We start from the raw sequence: 22,988 nt of genomic DNA, 5'->3' as shown, positions 1-22,988 counted from the left end.
CCAGCTGAATATCTGACAAAGATTTGAGTAGCCCCATAAGGCAGGCTGTAGTGTCACCCGGGGGAAGGGGAAAAAATCTCCTTACCCCAAGGTGACCTCCAGCCTGCTCCTAATGTGCACTGGATACATTACAGGCCATTGTGGCCTTGCTATAATGGTGCAGGTTAAGATTGTGCTGTCAGTCACCAAGGAAGGTAATTGAAGAGTGCTGTGGAACCATCCCGGGACACACTTTGGTGGATGTCTGCAGATCCTGCTTAGCCCATGATGAGACCTTGTTAAAATCTTCAGGGTTGCCTTTAGTAGTCTCTTGTTAAATAAATAACTGATTCCTAAGGATTCCAGGCCAGTTCTGGTCAGCAATCTTTAATTATAAAATAATAATAATAATAATAAAACTTTATTTTTATCCCGCCCTTCTCCCTAACAGGACCCAGGGCGGCTAACAACATATTTAAAAAAACAGATTTTAAAAACATTAATACATAGCAGATAAAAACATTTAAAAACACATTACAGAGGCCATAAAAACAGTAGTCAATTAAAAGACAGAATAAAAGAGCAAGTCACCGAGGAATCAAGCCTGTAAAAAACTAAAAGATGTATAAAAATGTTTGTAATTAAATGTATAATTTAAGCCATTTCTGCTCAACATTGCATAAACGAAACAGGGATCAAATGTGTACACTTGTGGGCTGGGCAGAAAAGGGTGAAGTCAAAGCTTTTTCGCTCCAGAATCTGTTTTTATACTTGAGTAAGAAACTGGAAGAAATTTGGTATTTGACTGTCTCAGAGCTCGATTCTATGCTCAAAAGTAAGTCCCATTATAATCAATGAAGCTAACTCCCAGGAAAGTGTGGATAGGATTGCTGCCACAATGGAAAGTCACAAAGATTGTTCTGTACTGACCCAGAGAGTAGATCTAATGGGTGGAGGTGTGATTCCCCCCCCCCCATAACATAACACCACTTTCTGCAATTATAATTTCTGTAAAAAACAAAATCTGAGATAAAATAAAACTGTTGTCTAACACCTCTACATAATGGACACTACACACTGCTTGGACCGGACCAGAGGTGTGTGAATGGATAATGAATGCAGCTACATCTGCTGACGCTATACTAACTATGGGCCCAATCCTATCCAATTTTCCAGTGCCGGTGCAGCTGTGCCAATGGGGCATGCACTGCATCTTGTGGTGGGGCAGCAGTCACAGAGGCCCCCTTAAGTTATGGGAACATTTGATCCCTTACCATGGGGCTGCATTGCAGCTGCACCAGTGCTGGAAAATTGGATAGGATTGGGCCCTATATCACCTATCTTCTACACATTTAAAGTAATTATAATTATAATTTGCATTGAATGTGTAGTAATACGTACTAGTAGGTAGTAGCGTAGTAAGTAAATGTGTAGTAAATGTGTGTATAATTTATAAAAACGTGCCCTTGAAACAGAAATACATAACACCGCTTTCTGCACAACTCATTTTTTTCAAAAACGAAATCTGTGTAAAAATAAAAATGTTAAGCTGCAGGAGGGGAAATCTCAGCGAGATAGCTGGAAGAAATTGCTCCTTCTTTTAAAAAGTTTGACAACAATGGAGCTATTACAAAACCTTTTGAAGATGCTATAAGTTTCCCTGCTTTAAGTGGAGGTTGAACTAGATAGCCTTGAAGGTTCCTTCCAAATCTGAAACCACATAACCTGGACTGCTCTATCATCATCCATTTCCTTCTGGGGCTTACTCCCAGGTAAGTGTGCTTAGCAAGGCTGGCATCCTTAAGGGCATCAATCCTTGTCTCTGAACGAGAGCAATGAAAGGCACATTTAACGGGTAGGTAGCAAGCCTGATTGCACACCGAGGGTCCTAAGCATGTGTGGTGAAAACCCCCATAGGCTCTGGCAGTCAGACAGCCCTTCCCCGCATGACCCTTTTAAGTGGCCTGATGATTTTGCGTTGCCCTTTTAAGAGGCTGTCCTCTTTAAGAGGTGGGTCCTCTCCAACAACTTGAGTTGTAAACAACTCTGGGACTCCGCCGGGGGGCGCCAAGGACGGGGCTGCTCGGGTGAGTGTGGACCATCTCCAGGACAGGTGCCGCGGACGGGATACAAGCATGTCCGTCGAGGCTCGCAGGTTGCGCAGACCCTGGGCTGATCCAGCCTCCTTGCAGATCTCCTCCCTGCCTGGGAGAAGGAGTTTCCCTTCTGGACACTCCCCTGCCCCTTTCAGCGCTGTTTGGCAAGGCAGAGGTGACCACCACTGGGGGAAGCTGCTCCTGGTAGATGATGCAGTGACTGGAAGCAAGTCCCGCTGGCTAAGATGATCGACTCCTTCCATGTATCTTTCATTGAAGAAAGGGACTAGTTCTTGTGTGTGTGTGAGAGCAGTGGAGATGAAGGGGAGCACACAATTAATTAATTAATTAATTAATTAACAGTATTTATATACCGCTTTTCAACTAAGTGTCCTGAGTACACTTCTGTACTGCAGCGAGTCATGGACTCTCCGCTCACAACAGGAGAGGAAACTGAGCACTTTCCACATGCGCTGCCTCCGACGCATCCTCGGCATCACCTGGCAGGACAAAGTTCCAAACAACACAGTCCTGGAACGTGCTGGAATCCCTAGCATGTATTCACTGCTGAAACAGAGACGCCTGCGTTGGCTTGGTCATGTCGTGAGAATGGATGATGGCCGGATCCCAAAGGATCTCCTCTATGGAGAACTCGTGCAAGGAAAGCGCCCTACTGGTAGACCACAGCTGCGATACAAGGACATCTGCAAGAGGGATCTGAAGGCCTTAGGGATGGACCTCAACAAGTGGGAAACCCTGGCCTCTGAGCGGCCCGCTTGGAGGCAGGCTGTGCAGCATGGCCTTTCCCAGTTTGAAGAGACACTTTGCCAACAGTCTGAGGCTAAGAGGCAAAGAAGGAAGGCCCATAGCCAGGGAGACAGACCAGGGACAGACTGCACTTGCTTCCGGTGTGGAAGGGATTGTCACTCCCGGATTGGCCTTTTCAGCCACACTAGACGCTGTGCCAGAACCACCTTTCAGAGCGCAATACCATAGTCTTTCGAGACTGAAGGTTGCCAATACATAATACATACATACATATTTCAACTAAAAGTTCACAAAGCGGTTTACAGAGAAAAATCAAATAATTAAATGGCTCCCTGTCCCAAAAGGGCTCACAATCTAAAAAGATGCAAATGAATACCAGCAGACAGCCACTAGAACAGATAGTGCTGGGGTGAGGTGGGCCAGTTACTCTCCCCCTGCTAAGAAAAGGAGCACCCACTTGAAAAAATGCCTCTTACCCAATTAGCAGGGGTTTTACCCAATTAGCATACAACTTTTGTGTATTCACACCTTGTGTGTGCACACCACATGTACAACAAGGACAAATGCAGCAACACAGTAAGGGCTCTAGGATCCTGTTGTCCTCTGATGCAATCAGAAGCAATTCTGGGTGGAGTCGCCGAGGGTGGTTCTGGGAACTAGCTACACACACAGTCCTGGGTGCAAAATTGGGAGAAGCCACTCATGAATCCCACTTTGGGGGAACTTCCATAGTTTTATATTGGAATTCTAAGCACACTTGGGAATGTGGCTGGAAGCTTTCCCCAGGGCGAAGAATCAATCTCTTTCCAATCAGTTCTTCCCCTTCTGTGTTTGCTACCTGGTTCCCTATCAATATGCAGACATAAGTCACTTAACAACCTTTCGCTTAATGACAGACTACATCTACAACAGTGGTCAAAGTACCACAAATTGCCTCTTAATGAGGCAGTCAAGTCTTCCAGAGCGCCTGTTTGCACAAGGAAGAGGCTCTTAATGCAAAGAGGAGGTCATCTATCTTCTGTAGCCTGTGTAGCCAGCAAGTGTCTGTCTGGTAGTATCTGCTTACCCAACAAAGGCACTAGGTTGGGCTGACTGTATACTTAGCAACCTAATCACTTAACAACAGGGATAAGAGACCATAAGTGATGCACACCTGTACTAGAAGAAGAGAAACCCCACAACTTTCTGCAGTTTTTTCTTAGTTAACACTCTAAGGGCCCCAGTGGTGTCGCTAGGGGACTGCGGGGTGTGTGTACCGCACCAGGTGATGCTCACAGGGGGGTGACGCGCACTTGGGGGGTGACACACTAAAATCACGGTGGTTAGGAGTAACCCCTCATGTTATATACCGTTGGATGCAGAATTTCCAGCAGAATGCAATGCAAAAAACCAGAGTGAAATAACTCCTTTCTGTCAAAAGTTATGGCCAAAAAACCAGAGAACAAAAAAGGCATGGAGCCCTATGGAAAGTGAAACTGAACCGTATCGTGGGTTTACTTGCGAGTAGACGAACGTGCCTTAGTCCGTGGGAAAGGGTAGGCTGACAGGAATCCAGTGATACCAGAATGGTCCTGATCCAATGAATGCAGGCCCCAAAAACACCTGAGAAGGAAGTCCCTCCCTCCAAGCAATACAATACAAATGTATTGAGCCCTATGGAAAGCTAAACTAAGCCTCATGGTTGTGGTTACTCACGAGTAAGCAGTCGTGCCTTGGCTGGTGCGAAGCCACCAGAATGGTCCTGATCTGATGGAACTGGAGCTCAACAAATGCTCCAAAGACAGCCTCCCCCCCCCCCCACTAAAAAGGATCAAAACAGAGACTTCAGCTGATAAGGTGGACTTTTTTGAGACTTGCAAAGCCAGGTGGATCCTGACAGTGATCTGGTTTGACCAGAAGTTCTTAAATTGAACTGGGCACTGGGTAGGGCTGAAAACCTGACTGATTTTGGAGGGGGGTGTTATTGCAGGCAGGCTACAGAGGAAATTCACTTGGTGGAATAGGGCTGGCTTCTGCTTATTTAATTATTTGTTTTACTTTAATTGTTTATACTTATTTATTTTAATTTGCCTGATGATGTCACTTCCACCATGACATCACTTCTGGTGGGTCTTGGACAGATTGTCATTCTAAAAAGTGGGTCCCAGTGCTAAAAGTTTGAGAAACTGCTGCAATAAGGTGTTAGTAAGTAAACACCCTGGGGGATGACACCACCAGTGACCAAAATCACTAAAATCACAGTTTGGAGGAATAACACCATCATGTTATATATCAATCAATGCGTAATTTCATGCAGAATGTGTTCTATCTTTGTTCTATCAAAAGGTACAGCCAAAAAACCAGTAGGGGCGGAGTGATGGTACATCACCATGCCCGTCACCTGGGGTGTTGCCCCGCCCACTGCATGGGGGGGTGACACGCTGGCATCCCGCACCGGGTGACGCTAACCCTAGTGACGTCACTGAAGAGCTCAATCCTATCCAACTTTCCAATGCTGATGCAGCTGCAATGTAGCCCCATGGAAAGTGAACAAACATTCTCTTATCTGTGGCCTCTGTGATGCCCCCCCCCCACTGCAGGATGCAGTGCATGCCCCATTGGCATAGCTGCATCAGCACTGGAAAATTAGATGGCACTGGGCCCCAAAAGACATCCAGTTGTCTGTATTCTCATGTGTCTATAACTCACAGTAGGTGGGGTGCACCGTTGTTCCCGAATGCAGATGAGGAACTTCAGTTTTGCTCTTGCCTTCCGTGTTAGCAGGTTGCAGAAGACCTGTGTACAGTATTGCAAGGAGTTAGTCAGGGTGACCAGATGTCATAACCGCAAAAGAGGACAAGGCACCCCAAAATGTAGGACATTCAAGAAAATAGGAGGACATGACAAAATAAAAACTAAGAACAGTTGTGCGTTGATTTCCTGTGGTTAATTTAAACACTATATTACTTATTATTAAAATTAAAACTATATTGCATATAATTTATTACATATAATTTATTAATTACAAGAAGGCTCTGCGCTGCCTGCAGGGGTCTGCCCACAGGGAAAAGGAGGACATTTGATTACTTTCCCAGGACTTGAAGCTAAAAAAGAGGACATGTCCTGGGAAAAGAGGACATCTGGTCACCCTGGGAGTTAGTGGACCACAGAAGTTCACAGAAGTCCATGTTGTTTCATAATTGGGTTAATCTTTAACTTTTGCACCTGTTAGTAATGGGTGCCTCCCTGCTGTTATCATATCTTGAGAAGTTCTGGGCACTAAGCCAAGATGAGGTGACACTTCAGGGGATAGTGTCATACACTCCCCCCACCCCGCAGTTGTATAAAAGAGGCATGGAAATGCCATTAGTTTTGTCTCTGGCATTGGCATAGACGGCTGCATATGTGCTTTGCACACTTCCCTGCAAGAGGAGTTTGTCCATACAAAGAGGTGCCACTTCTATTTTGAGGGACATAAAAGCACTTTATTTCAGTGTTTCTGAAACCAATAGGTGGGTCATGAGACAATTTCAGGTGGTTCCCCATTCGTTTCAATCTGTATTTTAATATATTAGACTTGATGCTACCATTGTATGTGTCTTCATTTGGAGAAATGTTACAGATCTGTACTTTTAAAAGGCGATATGTATATTCTTTTAACCTTGACAGTCAGTGAGGCTTACTTCCTGTTAAGTGTGGATAGGATTGCAGCCTTTGGGATGTTTGGGGAATTTTTTTTAAACAGGTCAAGAAGTAGTTGGGAGGGTTAGGAGGGTTTTTCTTTATTTTAAATAAATGTTTAAACTTACACTTACTGTAAACTTTTAATTTACTTTGGGTGCAATACTAACCCCTTATGTCAGTACTTTCCAGCACTGGCATAGCGGTGCCAATGGGACATGTGCTGCATCCTGCAGTTGGGTGTCACTCACGGAAGCCTCATCAAAGTAAGGGAATGTTTGTTCCCTTACCTCGGATCTACATTGCCCTTAAGTCAGTGCTTAATTAATTTGATTTTATCATATGGGGGTATTAAAAGTTCTCCTGCTTAATTATGCCATTTGCAGCCATGACATCACTTCCAGGTTAATGATATCACTTCCTGACAGATTGTCATTCTAAAGAGTGAGTCCCGGTGCTAAAAAGTTTGAGAACCACTGCTGTATTTCATTCTGTTTGTCTGATGGTTGTTGCTTGTGCAAAGCTAATAAATCCCATTTCTGTCTTTCTCCACTAGCCTATTCTCTCCCCTCCTTTTTTAACATAAAAAGGAAAGCTTTTAACCTCATCTGTGCTGAACATCTTCTGCTTTTCAGGGAAACTGAGCTTCTCTGCAGTATTCCAGCCTGAGGGATCATGATCATACAGAGAGTGGTGCTGAATTCACACCCTGGTATGTGCACTCTTTGGAGAACAGTAGGGAGTTTGGTGTGGTGGCAGAATACCATGAGATAGGAAGGGAACATTCAGAAAGGAGCCAACTTTCTGTGGAAGGCTCCTGATAGGTGTGTTACCAGGCCTGTGGCAAAATTAACTGCCTGTGCAGATTTCTTGGCAAGCCAAGCGCAAGAGCTGCACACACCCTGAACAAGAGATATTGTTGGGAATGAATGTTTGCTTGTGAGCCAAACAGCACAGGCAGCAAGTCTGAATAGATATCCGCTTCAGGAACTTGGAATAAGGAAGCTGTCCAACAAAAGCATGTACCAGTATGTTGTAAGGGGAGTGAGTTATACATGCGTTAAGGCTTCATAGCAATGACTGTCAGGAAAGGTTTAGTACCAAGAACTAGGGCTTATGTTTGAAGCATAGACTTTGAGATGATTGCTCTTATCCTTTTAGCACTTTGTCAATTTTTCTTACCTCATACATCTGCAAGAGGGATCTGAAGGCCTTAGGGATGGACCTCAACAAGTGGGAAACCCTGGCCTCTGAGCGGCCCGCTTGGAGGCAGGCAGTGCAGCATGGCCTTTCCCAGTTTGTAGAGACACTTGGCCAACAGTCTGAGGCTAAGAGGCAAAGAAGGAAGGCCCATAGCCAGGGAGACAGGCCAGGGACAGGCTGCACTTGCTCCCGGTGTGGAAGGGATTGTCACTCCCGGATTGGCCTTTTCAGCCACACTAGATGCTGTGCCAGAACCACCTTTCAGAGCGCGATACCAGAGTCTTTCGAGACTGAAGGTTGCCAATACACAGCCAGGCACCTTTATGCTTTACCTTTTTACAGTTACTGAGGTAGGAAAATATTTTTAAATAATTCTCATAATTCAATTCTGAACTCAATTACTTGCAACTAAGCTTTTTTTCCTGGAGCTTAGTTTCATGGAAGTATGTTAGATAGTATGTACACTGAGATTTGTTCAACCCCAGTGATGTAGCTAAGGAGGTGCAGAGGGTAGCAATTGCGCCGGGCAACAAGCTTTAGGGGGGCAACAAGCTGAGTTTGACACTAGTGGCCAAAATTGTGAAAACCTTGGTATGTATGAATAATACCATCATGTTACGTATATATCATCAGAAAGGTAATTTAATGCAGAATGCAAGGACACAAACTGCATTGGAATATCTGTATTCTGTCAAAGGTTATAGCCAGTTAACCAGAAAATGAAAACACAACTGTCTTATGAAACAAAAAGTGGCCTTTTTCAACTCTAAACAGACCTATGAGACTGATTGTTCTGAGAACCAACGTAATGTTGTTATGATACAGCATGGAGCCACTAAGGTGTTAATATGAGCCGTCTCTCATTTCCATGTATCATGATACAGTTATCCCTGCTAACTGTGGTAAAGAGGTACTTTTAACTTTTTATTTATTAATTAAATTTGATTTTGTCATGGAGGGGGTGTACAAAATCTTCTTTGACCCCATAGCAGATGGATGCCTTAGCTATGTCACTGGCTGAGGGGAGGTGGCAGAGCATGTGAGTGGCGACCTGCTAAGGGGAGGAGGGGGGTTTTCCCCACAATTTTCACTATTTTAAAAGCCTGAGCATGACGCCACTTCCAGTTGTGGCATCACTTCCAGGACATCATTCTGAGCTTGGTGCCGGGCTACATGATCATTAGCTATGCCACTGTTCAACCCTGACCACTTTACTGAGAAGTAGGTTGTACTGAATGCAGGGATACCATACAGGTGGTTATTATACCAGGATGGTTACAGAAAATAAGATTACATTCTAAAATCGGACTTTTATGCCAAGTGACTTTTATGCCAGTACTGAACCTTGAATAAAGACTCTGAACTAAAGTCCACATGCAGATCCACAACCCAGATTCAAGGTAAGAAGATGGGAGATAATCTCAAAAAGGACATAGTGGAAATGGAAAAGGTGCAAAAGAGAGCAACAAAGATGATTACTGGGCTGGGGCACCTTCCTCATGAGGAAAGGCTACGGCGTTTGGGCCTCTTCAGCCTAGAGAAGAGAAGCCTAAGGGGGGGACATGATTGAGACATACAGAATTGGGAAGAATAGCCTACACCATGGCTTCCTCATGAGGAAGCTGCTTGAACCATTCACTAAAGAGGCTATACTATATCTCCAAAACTAGACGTGATGGGGCAAAATGGATGCCGTTTTTTAATCAGCACCCCAAATTCATATCAAACCACCATAAAGTTTGGGGAAAACTTTTGACCCTCAATTTTGTAGGCCTGTGTTATAGTTAAGCCTGTCAATGGACTAATTCTAGGCATCTATGGAGAACCAGTTGCAGAAAATTTCCGTATGGAGGAAGCCACAATACCGGATAAAATTGCAGATGGCCAAGTCAAAGTTCGTACCCTTTATCTTTCTGTGGACCCTTATATGGTAGGTGGGCTATAGTAAGCTTGCAATTAAATTTTGAAAGTCATTGAAAAAAGTTGACCATTCATAACTTTGAATCTGAATTGTATGATTTGTATCCAATCAAATAATCGGTTTATGACTTCCTGCACAGTTCATATTTGTGGCTACATAGACTCCCATTGGCCTGGATATTTGTGATGTTTCTCAATTTTTACAATGTACATGTTTCTAGACTTACTGTTGTATCAAAACCAGTTTGATTAACCTCCACTTTTGAAGCTGATGTGACTGTAGGAATCATAGCAACTGTACTGCTGGTATATGTAGTTCTGAGATGCAAACAGAAACTAGAGAACATTTCATTTTGAAAAACTGGTGGCACATGAACCAGCATGAACCAGCTCTGTGATCTCACAAGTGTCATGCAAATTTGAATATTTTGTCTTTGAGGCCTCACTACCTGCTTTCATTCTCCAGGACTGCACCATCAGGCTTCCTTGCAGATTTTGAATCTGGGTGCACTTTATAAGAGGCATTTAACTAAGAGCACCAAAAAAGCTGGAGATGAAGGAGCTGTGGCTGGTTCCATTTATTCCTCCCCCAGGGCTTTTATCTGTCTAGCTTCCATGTATTTGTTCTGCTGTAGGCAGACCTGGAGGCATCCTGTTTAACCCTGTTCCTTTAAAGGGTTGAGGAAATATTTTGGAGTGTCCCAGTTCTGTGTCTCTGAGAAACGGTGGCTTGAGGAAATCCTTGAATAAGAATTGGGAGAAGTGTGTCATAATTAGTAGTTTTTTTCATCTTTTTCTATTAGTGAGAAAAAGTTACCAAACAGGAGACTAATAGGGGAATAATAGGGGGAAAATGTATTATGATCCCTCTTCATATGAATCTGTTTTACAGACATGGCAAATTGAGCTGTAGGACAGACCTGTGTAACCTGTGGTCCATTCATTGGATGAACCACCTGTGTGTTGCCAGCCTGGAACAGCAAAGGTTCATGTGAATGAGCACCTGAGGCTGTGGTTTTTTCAAGCTGCTGCTCAGCACATTGCCTTTGGCCTCCGGAGGTGCTCTTTCCTTTGCCAATCCATGGAGGTCTCAGAAAGGAAGGAGGTTTACAGGCCCCCCTTTCCTCATCTTTTCCATCTCCTTTTCTCTAGCAGGGCTTCAAGCTCTTTCCTTCTTGACCATTATTTAGTAGGTGTTGTCCAGCAATTGAATTCTGATATTTCACTCTGTGTAGGTGAGAATCCCAGCACAGAATTAATTTTTTTTTACTGATAAGATTGTGCTTTAACCACTCACAGCTGAGAAATTCCAATTGTTTCTCTAATCAGTTCTCTAGGATCATAAATGAATGGTCCTAGTCAAGGAGGACACAATAGCAGATAGAACACGGGTGTCAAACTCATTTCATACAGTGGGCCAAATATTATCCATGATGCCTGCTGAGGGCCAAAAGTGATTATATCATTAGGCAGGAAGTGATGTCATTAAATGGCTCAGAACCAGAAATAAGCACTCTGCTCTCATGTAGGATCTCAGTAGCTGCAAATGATAGAAGATAAAATACACAAATCTTGATCATATTTCAAGATATGGGAGAGCCCAATTATCATGCGGGCCACCCTTTCAGCAGTGACATCTCAGCATTGCTCAGCAGCTGAGAGCCCAAGGGCCAGATAAAAAGCTTCTGCAGGCTGCATTAGGCTGCCAGGTCTTATGTTTGACACCCCTGGCCTAGAAGAAGTGAGCATTGGTGTGCATTGACTGATATGGTCTTAAAACAGAAGATTACAATATTGGAGCGCCAATGGAATGAATTAAGACAGAAATGTACATAGTATAAAAGGTGATGTTGGTATACAAGGTGCCTGGTGATGCACAGATTGGGAACCCATGATCTAAGGGAAGCAATTGAAGAGATATGTGGAACCATCACAGCATACATTTTGGATATCAGCAGGTCCTATAGTCAATGATGTCAACAGTGTACAGATGTCAGTGGGGAACATTTTGAGCACTTTACCTGATTAACTGGGCCAAACATCTGCTTCTGTGTACACCATATGCAGTATATGTGTGAATTATAGTATAATAAATTTAACACTATGAAGTATGTGGTCATTTGCTTGAGATGCCCTGTATATAGAGAGAAAGGAAAACTTGTAGTTTAAAGGAATATCTAACTGCACAACCTTCTCTCCCGGTCCAGCGCTATCGCATGAATGAGGGTTCCACTTACATTTCATCCTGGAAGGTGAATGAAGTTGCAGATGGCGGAGGAATTGGTGTCGTGGAGGAAAGCAAAGATGCACAGTTTGCTCCTGGAGACTTTGTAACTTGCTTCAACTGGCCCTGGCAGACAAAAGCCATTCTTGATGGGAGGCAACTTGAGAAGGTAGCTCTCTTGATGCAGAACAGGTTCTGTGAATTGTTCCATTTCATTCTGGGTAAAATTACTGTAGAGTAACATTTACATTCATTACAGTCTCTTTGTTTGCCCCCTAAAGTTCTTGGCTGTTGGAGGATCTAGTTGTTGGGAAGAACTCCATAATATCTAAAGGCACCAACTTGCATGTGGCCCCTTTCCACAAAGTAGTGTATGAAGCTGTCCCATAGGACTCAGAAGAGGTATTCCCTCTTCACAAGGCCACTGCTGGGCACACAGTATCTTTAGTGCTGAAGGATGCCTTTTCACTTCTCCCCTGAAAGCCTCTATAAGCTCATTCTCAGTTCCACTTCAGCAATTAGGAGGAGGAAAAGGCAACCACCACAGGAGACATTGCAAAGTGCATGGGGGTTAGAGGAGGCAAGCGACTGCCATCATATAAGTATGCATTTGGTAATTGATCAGAACATACCTAAGCAACGCACACCTGTAAGATTTTATGCGCCAAGGACTTGGGGCAGGAAAAAGATTGTGGACTCTAGTTGGGGAGACATATATTGGCTTGAATTCCTATGGGTGGTGCTGCAAAGGCCAGGATAATGCAGGATTTCTGAAAGTCAGGGGATCTGATAGGGGGAGAAAGGTCAAGAGTGGAAATTGTTAATAATTGTTTGGGTCAAAATGTTGTCCTGCATTACCATAAACTCATCTGAAAGTGTGGATGGAACAGACAAGGGGTCTCATTGGAAATGGAGGGTGGTCTTTACTCCAAGGTTTGTCTGTCAATTTATTAACAAATCGCTTCTGTTTAGCTTGATCCCCAGCTTGTAGGTGGACATCTTTCCTACTTTTTGGGTGCAGCTGGCCTGACTGGACTGACATCTTTGCTAGGAATAAGAGAGAAAGGACATGTGTCCCCAGGTGCTAATCAAACCATGGTTGTCAGTGGAGCTGCTGGTGCCTGTGGCTCAGTGGCTGGACAGGTAAGGAGGCATCAGATTTACATAAGAACATAAGAACAGCCCCACTGGATCAGGCCATAAGCCCATCTAGTTCAGCTTTCTGTATCTCACAGCAGCCCACCAAATGCCCCAGGGAGCACACCAGATAACACCAGATATCCTGCATCCTGGTGCCCTCCCTTTCATCTGACATACCCCATTTCTAAAATCAGGAGGTTGCACACACACATCATGGCTTGTAACCCATAATGGATTTTTCCTCCAGAAACCTGTCCAATCCCCTTTTAAAGGCATCCAGACCAGATGCCGTCACCACATCCTGCGGCAAGGAGTTCCACAGACCAACCACACGCTGAGTAAAGAAATTTTCTTTTGTCTGTCCTAATTCTCGCAACAGTCAATTTTAGTGGATGTCCCCTGGTTCTGGTGCTATGTGAGAGTGTAAAGAGCATCTCTCTATCCACTTTATCCTTCCCTAACCCTGAAATATTATTTTTTATTATCTCTCTATCCACTTTATCCTTCCCTAACCCTTAAATATTATTTTATTTGTGATGCCTCCAAAGATAGGTCTCCTAGAGGGCTGTTCCAAAGTGGTTGGTATCTGTGGCACAGATGAAAAATGTTCCATTTTGGTCTCAGAAATGGGCTTTGATGGCGCCATCAACTATAAGAAGGAGAATGTGACACAACGCTTGCGTGAGCTCTGTCCAGCTGGAGTGGATGTGTATTTTGACAATGTTGGTGGAGACATCAGTGATGTCGTAACAAGACAAGTGAGTGGCCAGGCTATCCTTTTTTTCTCTCCCCTTGGGTTACTCCCAATTCTGCACATGCTGGAATTTTAGAAGCATCTGGAAGAAGATCCACCTTTTAAAGGAAAAACCTTCATGAGATGAGAGAGTGTGTTGCGTCCTGCATGGTTCTGGAGTCATCCTATGGGGTGGAGCTTTCCATTGTAAGGGTGAGGAGCCCTCATGCATTGGAGGCCCTCCACTCAGGATGGAGGATCAGGTTTACCTGGTCTTCAGGAAGCTACAAGATTTCTTTATTTGAAGTTGCAATCAACAGTCCCCTTCCTCTAGCCCAGGGGTGTCCAAAGTTTTTGGCAGGAGGGCCACATCAGCTCTCTGACACTGTGTCGGGGCCAGGGAAAAAAAAGAATTAATTTACATTTCAAATTTGAATAAATTTACATAAATGAATATATTAAAGATGAACTTATATGAACGAATGAAGGTCTTGCAATAGCTCAAGGCCTATAAAAGGCCTTGCACAAAGCAAGGCTGGCCTTTCCTTTGCTGCCGCTGCTGCATCACAGATGTGAAAGAGCAAGCAGTGGAGGGAGCCCTCATCCCACAGCTCACGAGAGGTCAAACAGTTGCCGTCAATCTGAGAGAAGTTGCGTTGAGCCAGTGTGGGCTTCAACAAATCTCCGGAGGCCAGAGGCTCATTGGAGACCGGGGGCTCCCTGAGGGCCGCATTAAGAGACCTTGAGGGCCACAAGTGGCCCCCGGGCCGGGGTTTGGGCACCCCTGCTCTAGCCCCTTGGGAATGCAGTTCCTAGAGATGTGATCCAGGCAATCCCGTCTTGCTGAACTTGTGGAGAGGTTACAGTTCATCACTTCTCTTTTCCTCCCATGCCAGTCTCTGAAGGACCTTCTGTGTACGGCATCCATATGTGATACCAGTAGGCTGCACCCTTGCTATGGGACCAGTGCCTCCTACCTACTGGCCTACCAAGGGCTGTGGAAACCCTCCCAGATCTGTGGCCAATTTTTTCAGATGTTGCTAGGAACAGGAGCCTCTGAGCAGGAGCGGGGTAGGATCAGCAGTGGGTCGCCAGTCTGATTTATTTATTGGGGTCACGGCACGAAATGGAAGACCACTGATGTACAATATGGTATTCTTGTGAGTCACCTTGAGAGTAGGAGAGAGAGCTTGCACTGCTGCTAATAAAAGTTTATATCTAGTTGAGCTGGTGGGATATAATTTTAATGAATCTAACCCAACTAAAGAGGAGGAAGCCTTTTGGCACCCCTGCATGGTCTTTAATTTCACAATTATTGCTGAAATATCACCTGCTGCAGGTAACATGCAAGAGCTTAAATTGCATGTTACATGGTACAATTTCTATGTCTAAAAAGACATTTCTATTTTTCCTCTTCTGTTCCCTTTCCATGCATACACACACCTTGGTTTAATTGCAGTTCATTTGAGATGGAGTTGGATTTTCATTCCTATTTTTTATTTAGAAGAATAAATTAAAAAATAATAAATTTCTGGTTGTTGTAACGGAATGCAGGCCAGATGAGCTTAATGTTCTTTAGCTCTGTTTCATAACGCATCATAAACACTCACTTTGGTCTGTTTTCTTAATTGGCATATTGAACTGCTTGCCATTTAATTCTGTGTTCCAAGGATTTTCAGACTGTGTTCTGAGGAACCCTGGGGTCCCTTGGAAGCCAAACTGGAGTTCCTTCTGCAGATTAGTAGTAGTAGAGCAACATTTGCTTCAAAACCATATTGATCTGCCCTGCAATATGCAGTTTGGGGGAATTCCAAGTTCCCTTAGTTTACATGGGTATTGATCACTGAACAGAGTGTTTGTGCCCTAGTATACTTCCCAGAATCCTCTGCAACAGGTATGGGTTCCTCAACAATACATTCAGTAAAGGAAGAGTTTCCTTGAAGGTAACGTTTGAAAATCACAACTCTGCTAAGTTTGAAATCTGTTATTCCAAGAATACATTGGTTTCTTCTCAAGGGAACACAAGCTGAATGGCCCTTTCTGCTTTCTATCAACCAGATTTTTCCCCCCAGAGATAATTTACCATGAATGGTAACACTTTGGGTGGATTTGTTATCTTTTATGATTTATGAAATGTATGTAGAATTAAAATGTGAGCTTATGATGGGGCAGGAAAGTAGTATTTGTCATTGTATTTTGTCTCCAACAGATGAACCCCAATAGCCATATCATTTTATGTGGCCAGATCTCCCAGTACAACCAGGATATGTCTTCTCCTCCTCCTCCACCTACTGAAATAGAAGAAATCATTAAAGTGCAGAATATTACAAGGTATTTCTTATAGCCACCTCCTGAACTAAATACACCAACCACATCTGCTGGGACATATTTGCTAGCCGAACATCATCATGCAGCACCTTTTTGATAATCTCCATTTTTACTAGGATGATGAGCATTAGCATTTCTGTAGCACTTTATAAGTGTGTAAAGTGCTTTATATGATATTTCCTTGATGTATTCTTAAAAAACTGAAGAACCCTACTGGATCAGGCCAAAGGCCCACTTCCTGTATCACACAGGAACTTCCTACAGTCCTACTTCCTGTATCACACAGTGGCCCACCAGATGCCTCTGGGAGCACTCAATACAACTAGACACTGTACCTGCATCCTGATGTCACTCCCTTGTATTTGGTATTCAGAGATAGGCTATCTCTAAAACAGAGATTGCATACAGATATCATGTAAGCTGTGAAGGAGTTTTCCTGCATAAATCTGTCTGATCACATTTTAAAGGCATCTAGGCCAGGTGCCATGACCACATCATGTGGCAAGGCATTCCACTGATTAGTTTTGTACTGGGTGCAGTTCCTTTTCCTGTTCTAAACTCTTCTGCCAGTCTGTTTAAGGGGATGTCCCCTGGTCCTGGTGTTGAGCAAGAGATAAAAGATCAAATCTATCTATCCCAGACATAATTTTATATCTCGATCATAACCCTCCTCAGGCTCTTTCTTTTTATACTGAAGAGCCCCAAACATTGCAGCCTTTCCTTGTCAGTGAGATGCCCAGCCCAGTAATCACCTTTCCTCATTTAACATTGCAGCTGTTGGGTGCATCCAGTGCATTCATGTGTATTTCTGCTTGGAAGTAAGCTCCACTGTATTCAATGGATTTACTCCCTTACCTGAGAGCAAGTCCCTTTGAACACTGTTCTTGTAAGAACTAGCAAATCTAATGGGCTATCCTGAATTGGTAACTAAAACAGGAAACTCCCCCCCTTGCGCAGAAACTTGACTCTCAAGTGGCCCTCCCAGAATGCTCCACCAACATTACTGTCTAATGAATGACATTTCTACTGTGCTCTTTTTCAGGGAAAGGTATCTAGTTATGAACTACAAGGACAAATATCCAGCTAGTACTGTGCAGCTCTGTCAGTGGATTAAAGAGGGGAAATTGAAGGTATGACACAAACCAGGTGTAAATTGCTTACAGGAAGCCACAATGGCTTTCTTTTGCAAAAGACATTTTTCTCCTATGTCCTGATGATTGTGTAGCCCCAAATAAACATATTTATTGCTGTCTTCAGTGCACATAGAAGCTCTTTAAAAATTATCTAACTTGGGACGTAATCCAAACCTGCGCTGGAGCAGGCAAGCCAGGAGGCTTGTGCTGCATCCAACGCAGATTCGCTGGCTGCAGCGGCTCAGCCAGAGGCAAGGGGAAGCTCTTCCCCTTACCCCTGAGTAAGGGCTCCTTGCCCCAATGGGTCTCCTCGGACCTGTACCTTCTCTGGAGGTGGCGCAAGTCCGAGGAGAGCGGAGCGGCTTGAAGCTGCTCAGTTCTCCCTGGGGACAGGGGTTGGGATCTGGCATAACCACTGGGTCCCAGCACCACCCCAGGCTCCCTGCATGCCTGCCCCTGGGACCGCCCATCACCCGCCCTCCCCCCATCCAGAAACGCCCCTCTTCTGCTTCCTCCCTGCCCCCCCATGCCTACCTTCGCTGCTTGGGTTGGTGCAGGTGCACTACCACAAGCAGTGGCTAGGAAGTCGCTGTGGAGGCAGCTTCCTCCCATGGAGGCGCAAACGTGCTTTACGGAATGTTTGCGACCCTGCCGGGACTCCTATGCTGGCATAAGTGCCGGTTAGGATTGTGCCCTTAGATATTAAACATTTTATCTATAGGATTAAATGAGAATGATACCTTCTTTTGATAAAGCTCTTCACTATTTTATTGTTCCCCTATCCATTGAGAACCTCCTGCTGTTTTAGTCTCCCATTTTCTTTCCGAAAACAAACACCTTGTGATCTTCTTTGACAGGTTAGAGAAACTGTAGTACGAGGCTTGGAAAACATTGGAGGTAAACTATTGTCCATTTCTCAAAGTTACTTGTCCTCACACAGCAGTTGCAAAGCTATAGAATGTTAACTTTATTCCTTCCTCTTGTTTTAGCAGTTTCAGTTTTAAATAATTTGTGTTGAATCATCTTCTAGAAGTCTGTCATGAAAAATTGCTAAATCATCTTGCTAGAAGTCTTTGGAATTACTTACATTCAAATGTTGTACAAAATATTTGTTCTTTTTTCAAAACTCATAGCAACTGTTGTAACTTTATTTGCATGAAGTGTGAAGCACTTCAACTTCACATTACAGTATTTTACTGGAAAAAAACCAAGCATACAAATATAAGCACTAGATTTGGTCTATGGTCATTTCTAGTTCATGTGAGTGTTAATGTGTATAAGTGAGTCCTGATCCTAATGGAGGACCCAGAAGAGCAGAGGTAGCGAGTACAGGCTGAGTATGTTTGCCTTCCTGTATTCATCAGGAGGTATTTTACACCAAACTCAGGTTCTTTTGAATAGTCTTTACAGGCATTGCAGTAGTCAGTCCTTTGTTTCAAGAGGGGAAAATCATAGTAAGATCTCTCTGCTCCAAAAAGGGTTAGAGACAGCACCACTAACATGACTGATAAAGAGTACTGCTTTTGACAGCTGCTGCTCATTTTCAAGGAGAAAAGTGGGGCTTCAGGAGAAAACCAAGACTCCAAAACTACTGTAATAAAATACTACTTTTCTTGAAGAACCCATAACGACTCTTTCAAGAACACTAAACAACGTGAACTCTTCTTTGTTTAACCTCTTTCACACTTCCCTAGATCCCAGATACTGGTTTTGGGCTGAGATTGTTGTTCTTTTAGCTATTTAGAAAGCGAAAAAGAGAGCTTGAGATCATCCACATACTGATGATCATCAAAAAGAGGCTTCAGGTTATCTTTCTTAACTGCTTCATAGTTAAACACCACCAACAGTAACAGCAGATGTGGAGAGCTATCACTAAAACTAGTCTCTCCAGTGAATGGCATCTGGATAGGTAGTGCTTCACAACCTCATTGACATTTTTTTTTCTTCTCTTGTAGCAGCCTTCCAGTCTATGATGACCGGGGGCAACATTGGGAAACAGTTAGTGCTTGTTTCAGAGTGATATAAGTTTCCCTCTGTTTCCTGAGCATCTGTTTCCTTCCCTCTGTTTCCTGAGCATCGAAGTGAAAAAAGCATCTTCTGTTGATACCAAAACACTATCTTCTCAGTGATTATAAGTACTCATGTTAAATGATCAGAAATGGAATTCTGCCCTTTGTGTTTTAGTGCAGAAGTTGAATGAGCAGTCTTGTATTTTCCAGCACAAAATGGAAATCTAAATTTCTGATATCCTTCATAAGGTCTGCTTTCCCAGGGTGACAATAATAGAGAGCAAGGAGTTTTGACTCTAGCTCTTCCCTACCTGTCCCTTATGTCTTTCTTCCTGTATACTTTGTTATAAGGCAAGAAATAATTTTGGAAAACTTGATTTTCTGGCAAAATGTAATATTGAATGCTGGTACCTACAATCTTAAGTGACTTAACCCTACTATGTAACAGTGCCACGCTATTCTAATATACCATGGAAATGGAATGTTGAAATGTATCTGTCCTGTGGCTCTGTCCTGTAATCTAATACAGTTATTAAACCAATTTAAAATGTTTTTCTACCTGGCTTCTTGATGGATATGATACCAGCAGTCAACCTAACCTATACTTTTCCCCCATACTGCCACCAGATAAATGTCTTCAGTGCATGATGGGAGAGGTTTATGAAAATAAACTATACAAAAAGACAAATTTGTTACAGTTTAATGTGTTTGGGCAAATGGGAGAAAGGGATGTACACCTGGTTGCATAACCATTGCAGTATAGAAATCCACTCCATTGATGCAGTGAACGAACAGCAATTAAGACCTGGCACTTCTTGGTCTTACCAAACAGTAATGACGTTCAAGAACACCACAATTTAATACTAGAAATGCATTACCATCAGAGGCATCATCTCTAAGTAGCACAATAAATCGGTGAATACTTATGCTGAAGGAAAGTTCCCCTTTTTGAGATGTAATTCTACCCTGAGGTAAGTCTTTTAAAACAAACCTATTTGTATAATTTGTGAACACCGACTTAAAAATTGCAACGCTTACTTAGAATGTTGAAGCCACTTTGGTTTCTTTTGGGGGACTACTTTTGTTCTGTTCACCAAAAGTGGTATCAATACCTGTATCAAGATGTTCAAAAATGTAAGAGGTATAAATTGTTTTAACTCTAGGACTTGCGGTGTTGCAGCCACAGAAACAACATTTCTTTAGGAAGTAACCCACTTAGCTCTAAAGGCTGGTTGAAGTGTGTTATTTAGCCCAGTGGTTCTCAAACTTTTAGCACCAGGATCCACTTTTTAGAATGAGAATTTGTCAGGACCCACCAGAAGTGATGTCATGACCAGAGATTAAGGGACCAATCCTATTCAATTTTCCAGCACCGGTGCAGTCGCAATGCAGCCCCAAGGTAAAGGAACAAATGTTCCCATACCATAAGGAAGCCTCTGTGACTGCTGCCCCACCACAAGATGCAGTGCATGCCCATTGGCACAGCTGCACTGGCACTAGAAAATTGGATAGGATTGGGCTAATCCTGTGTTCCGCGGCGCAGCTCTGTGCTGCAGACCACAGTTGCAAACGTGCCAGAAGGCATGTTTTTAGGGCTCACTGCCAGGCCCCCACCAGTGCTAGCCCAGCGCCAGCCAGTGCTGGGCTAGCACGGGGTGGTGGCCCAGGTTGCACAGCTCAGCAGTCTCCCGGGCTGCGGAACGGGAGGCGGGGAGTGGACGGCGGCGTGGGGGAGGCGTTCTGGGGATGGGGGAGGCATACCAGGGGGTGGGCGGGAGGCATGTCGGGGAGGGAGAGAAGTGGAACTGTGGAGCTGTGCTCCACAGGATCCAGAGTGCTCGTGCAGGGTTGCGCATCCTACACGAGCGCCTTTACTTTAGCGCCGACCTTTTGGTCAGCTAAAGAGAGTAGCCCCATTGCGGGACTGCTTACCTTACTCGGAGGAAGGGGATGAATGTCCCCTTCTCCCGAGGTGCCTCCCGCAGTAGCGCAGGAGGCTCAGGATTCGGTGGCAGCCCTCCTCCGAGCCGCCGAGCCTGGGCTCTGCGGGCAGCTCAGGATTGGGCTGCCCATCATCAAGCAGGAAAATTGTTAACAATCCTAGACTGCAATCCTACCCCAGGAGTAAGTCCTATTTACTATCATTGTTCAAAGCATATACACAGTAGCCTGTTAAAAGTAAAGCTCGGTCACATTTCCCCAAATGCAGTCACATACCATGGGAGCATCAAGTCTGATATATTAAAATATTGAAATGAATGGGGGCCCACCTGAAATGGGCTTGTGACCCACCTAGTGGGTCCTGACCCACAGTTTGAGAAACACTGATATATACAGTAGTCTGTTACAGAACTGTAATGCTTTCCCAAACACAGCCACATACCAGGGGAGCATCAAATCTGATATATTAACGATAAGATATTGAAACAAATGGGGAGCCACCTGAATTGGGCTCGCGACTCATCTAGTGGGTCCTGACCCACAGTTTGAGAAGAACAGATTTAGCCTATTCCCTATTATTCAAATAGTTTTTGCCTTTTTGAATTAAATTAACAGCCAAACAGGTTTTCGAAAGGGGGAAAATACAGAAGTCGAGTGAGTTCCATATTTGACTGTTAAATTGGCAATCGAGAACCAAACATGTACAGTACATTCATAGGCAGGTACATCCACCTATACAGTCCAGCTGTTCTTGGAAGGAAAAGAGAGACAAACGGCAAAGTCATACTCGAACAAACAACAGAATCATTCAAAGAACTGTGCCGGGCTTACTTCAGGCATCCTGTAGGATGCTGAGCACACACAGGGGAAATGTATGAACTGGCCCTTATATGCCTGGCATGCAAGTAGTGTAATAAATATTCCACAACAGTCTTACAAAAAACGTTTGGATAGCAACATAGGTGACATACCATTAAACCATCCAAAATAAATATTTCTCATCTGGTACATATCTTTCAATTAGTTCAAAGTATACATTCATCACACAGAAAGGATCAGACAAATATAATCACTGCAGGACAATTCATAAGGAATGAGTATTGAGAGGCAAACATATCATTTGCCCCAGAATACTCATTTGTTAAGAATACTTGATATTCATATATTCATTCTTAAATACTCATCACCCATGAGTAAACCCATTACCATACATTGTATGGTAACCATTACAGAGTTACCATAACAAGTGGTGTAGCATCCTCTTAAGCTCTCACTAACATGCTGAACAACTTGCCTTGAGCCATGATGTCCTTATGCTGTACAATTCCCTGCTTGTATTATACTGTATAACTATAATTTATACATCATAGCTTACTGTGAAAGAGATCAGCGTGTGACATCTCTCAATGAGGCAAATTGTACTGCATATAATGGAGGTGGGACAACTTCATAGGGAGCTACCATTTTCAGTGGCAGACCTGTGTTTCCTTTAGAAGTGGGGTTCTACACTTTATATTTTAAATGAAGTGCCATTTAAGCTTAATGTAATGTTTGCTTTCCCTCTTTAAACAGGATGTGCCTTACAGGATTTTTCATTATTTTGGTGTACACACACAAACAAGTTCAGTTCATATATGACTAGGTTACCTGATGTGCAAATGGTGTCTGCTTCGATTCATTAATAGGACTCTAAGCACAGGAACAACCTTACAAGTCAGGCACACTCCATAGCTAACAAGTTGGTATACAATATTTGAAAAATAACAGAACAGATAACGTATTTAAGATGGGCAACAATCCAGAAAACTGAACAAGTAACTGTGTATCGCATGAGACTTTAGGCTTGTTTTTTTC

General features: G+C 43.6%; 1 protein-coding gene across 1 annotated transcript; it reads left to right on the top strand.

The window, feature by feature from the left end:
- The first annotated feature begins 1,987 nt into the window (after window positions 1-1,987).
- On the top strand, window positions 1,988-19,830 carry LOC136655285 (prostaglandin reductase 2-like). The gene is made up of 10 exons (XM_066631579.1): window positions 1,988-2,066; window positions 7,139-7,215; window positions 9,518-9,636; window positions 11,834-12,019; window positions 12,823-12,993; window positions 13,539-13,748; window positions 15,933-16,054; window positions 17,094-17,181; window positions 18,042-18,081; window positions 19,140-19,830. Exons 2-10 carry the CDS (start codon window positions 7,179-7,181, stop codon window positions 19,202-19,204), a joined length of 1,038 nt encoding a protein of 345 aa, XP_066487676.1. The 5' UTR covers window positions 1,988-2,066; window positions 7,139-7,178; the 3' UTR covers window positions 19,205-19,830.
- The last annotated feature ends 3,158 nt before the right edge of the window (window positions 19,831-22,988 follow it).

This window comes from Tiliqua scincoides, chromosome 1 (assembly GCF_035046505.1).
Source record: "Tiliqua scincoides isolate rTilSci1 chromosome 1, rTilSci1.hap2, whole genome shotgun sequence".
NCBI lineage: Eukaryota > Metazoa > Chordata > Lepidosauria > Squamata > Scincidae > Tiliqua > Tiliqua scincoides.
This window is presented reverse-complemented; position numbering and strand designations above follow the sequence as displayed.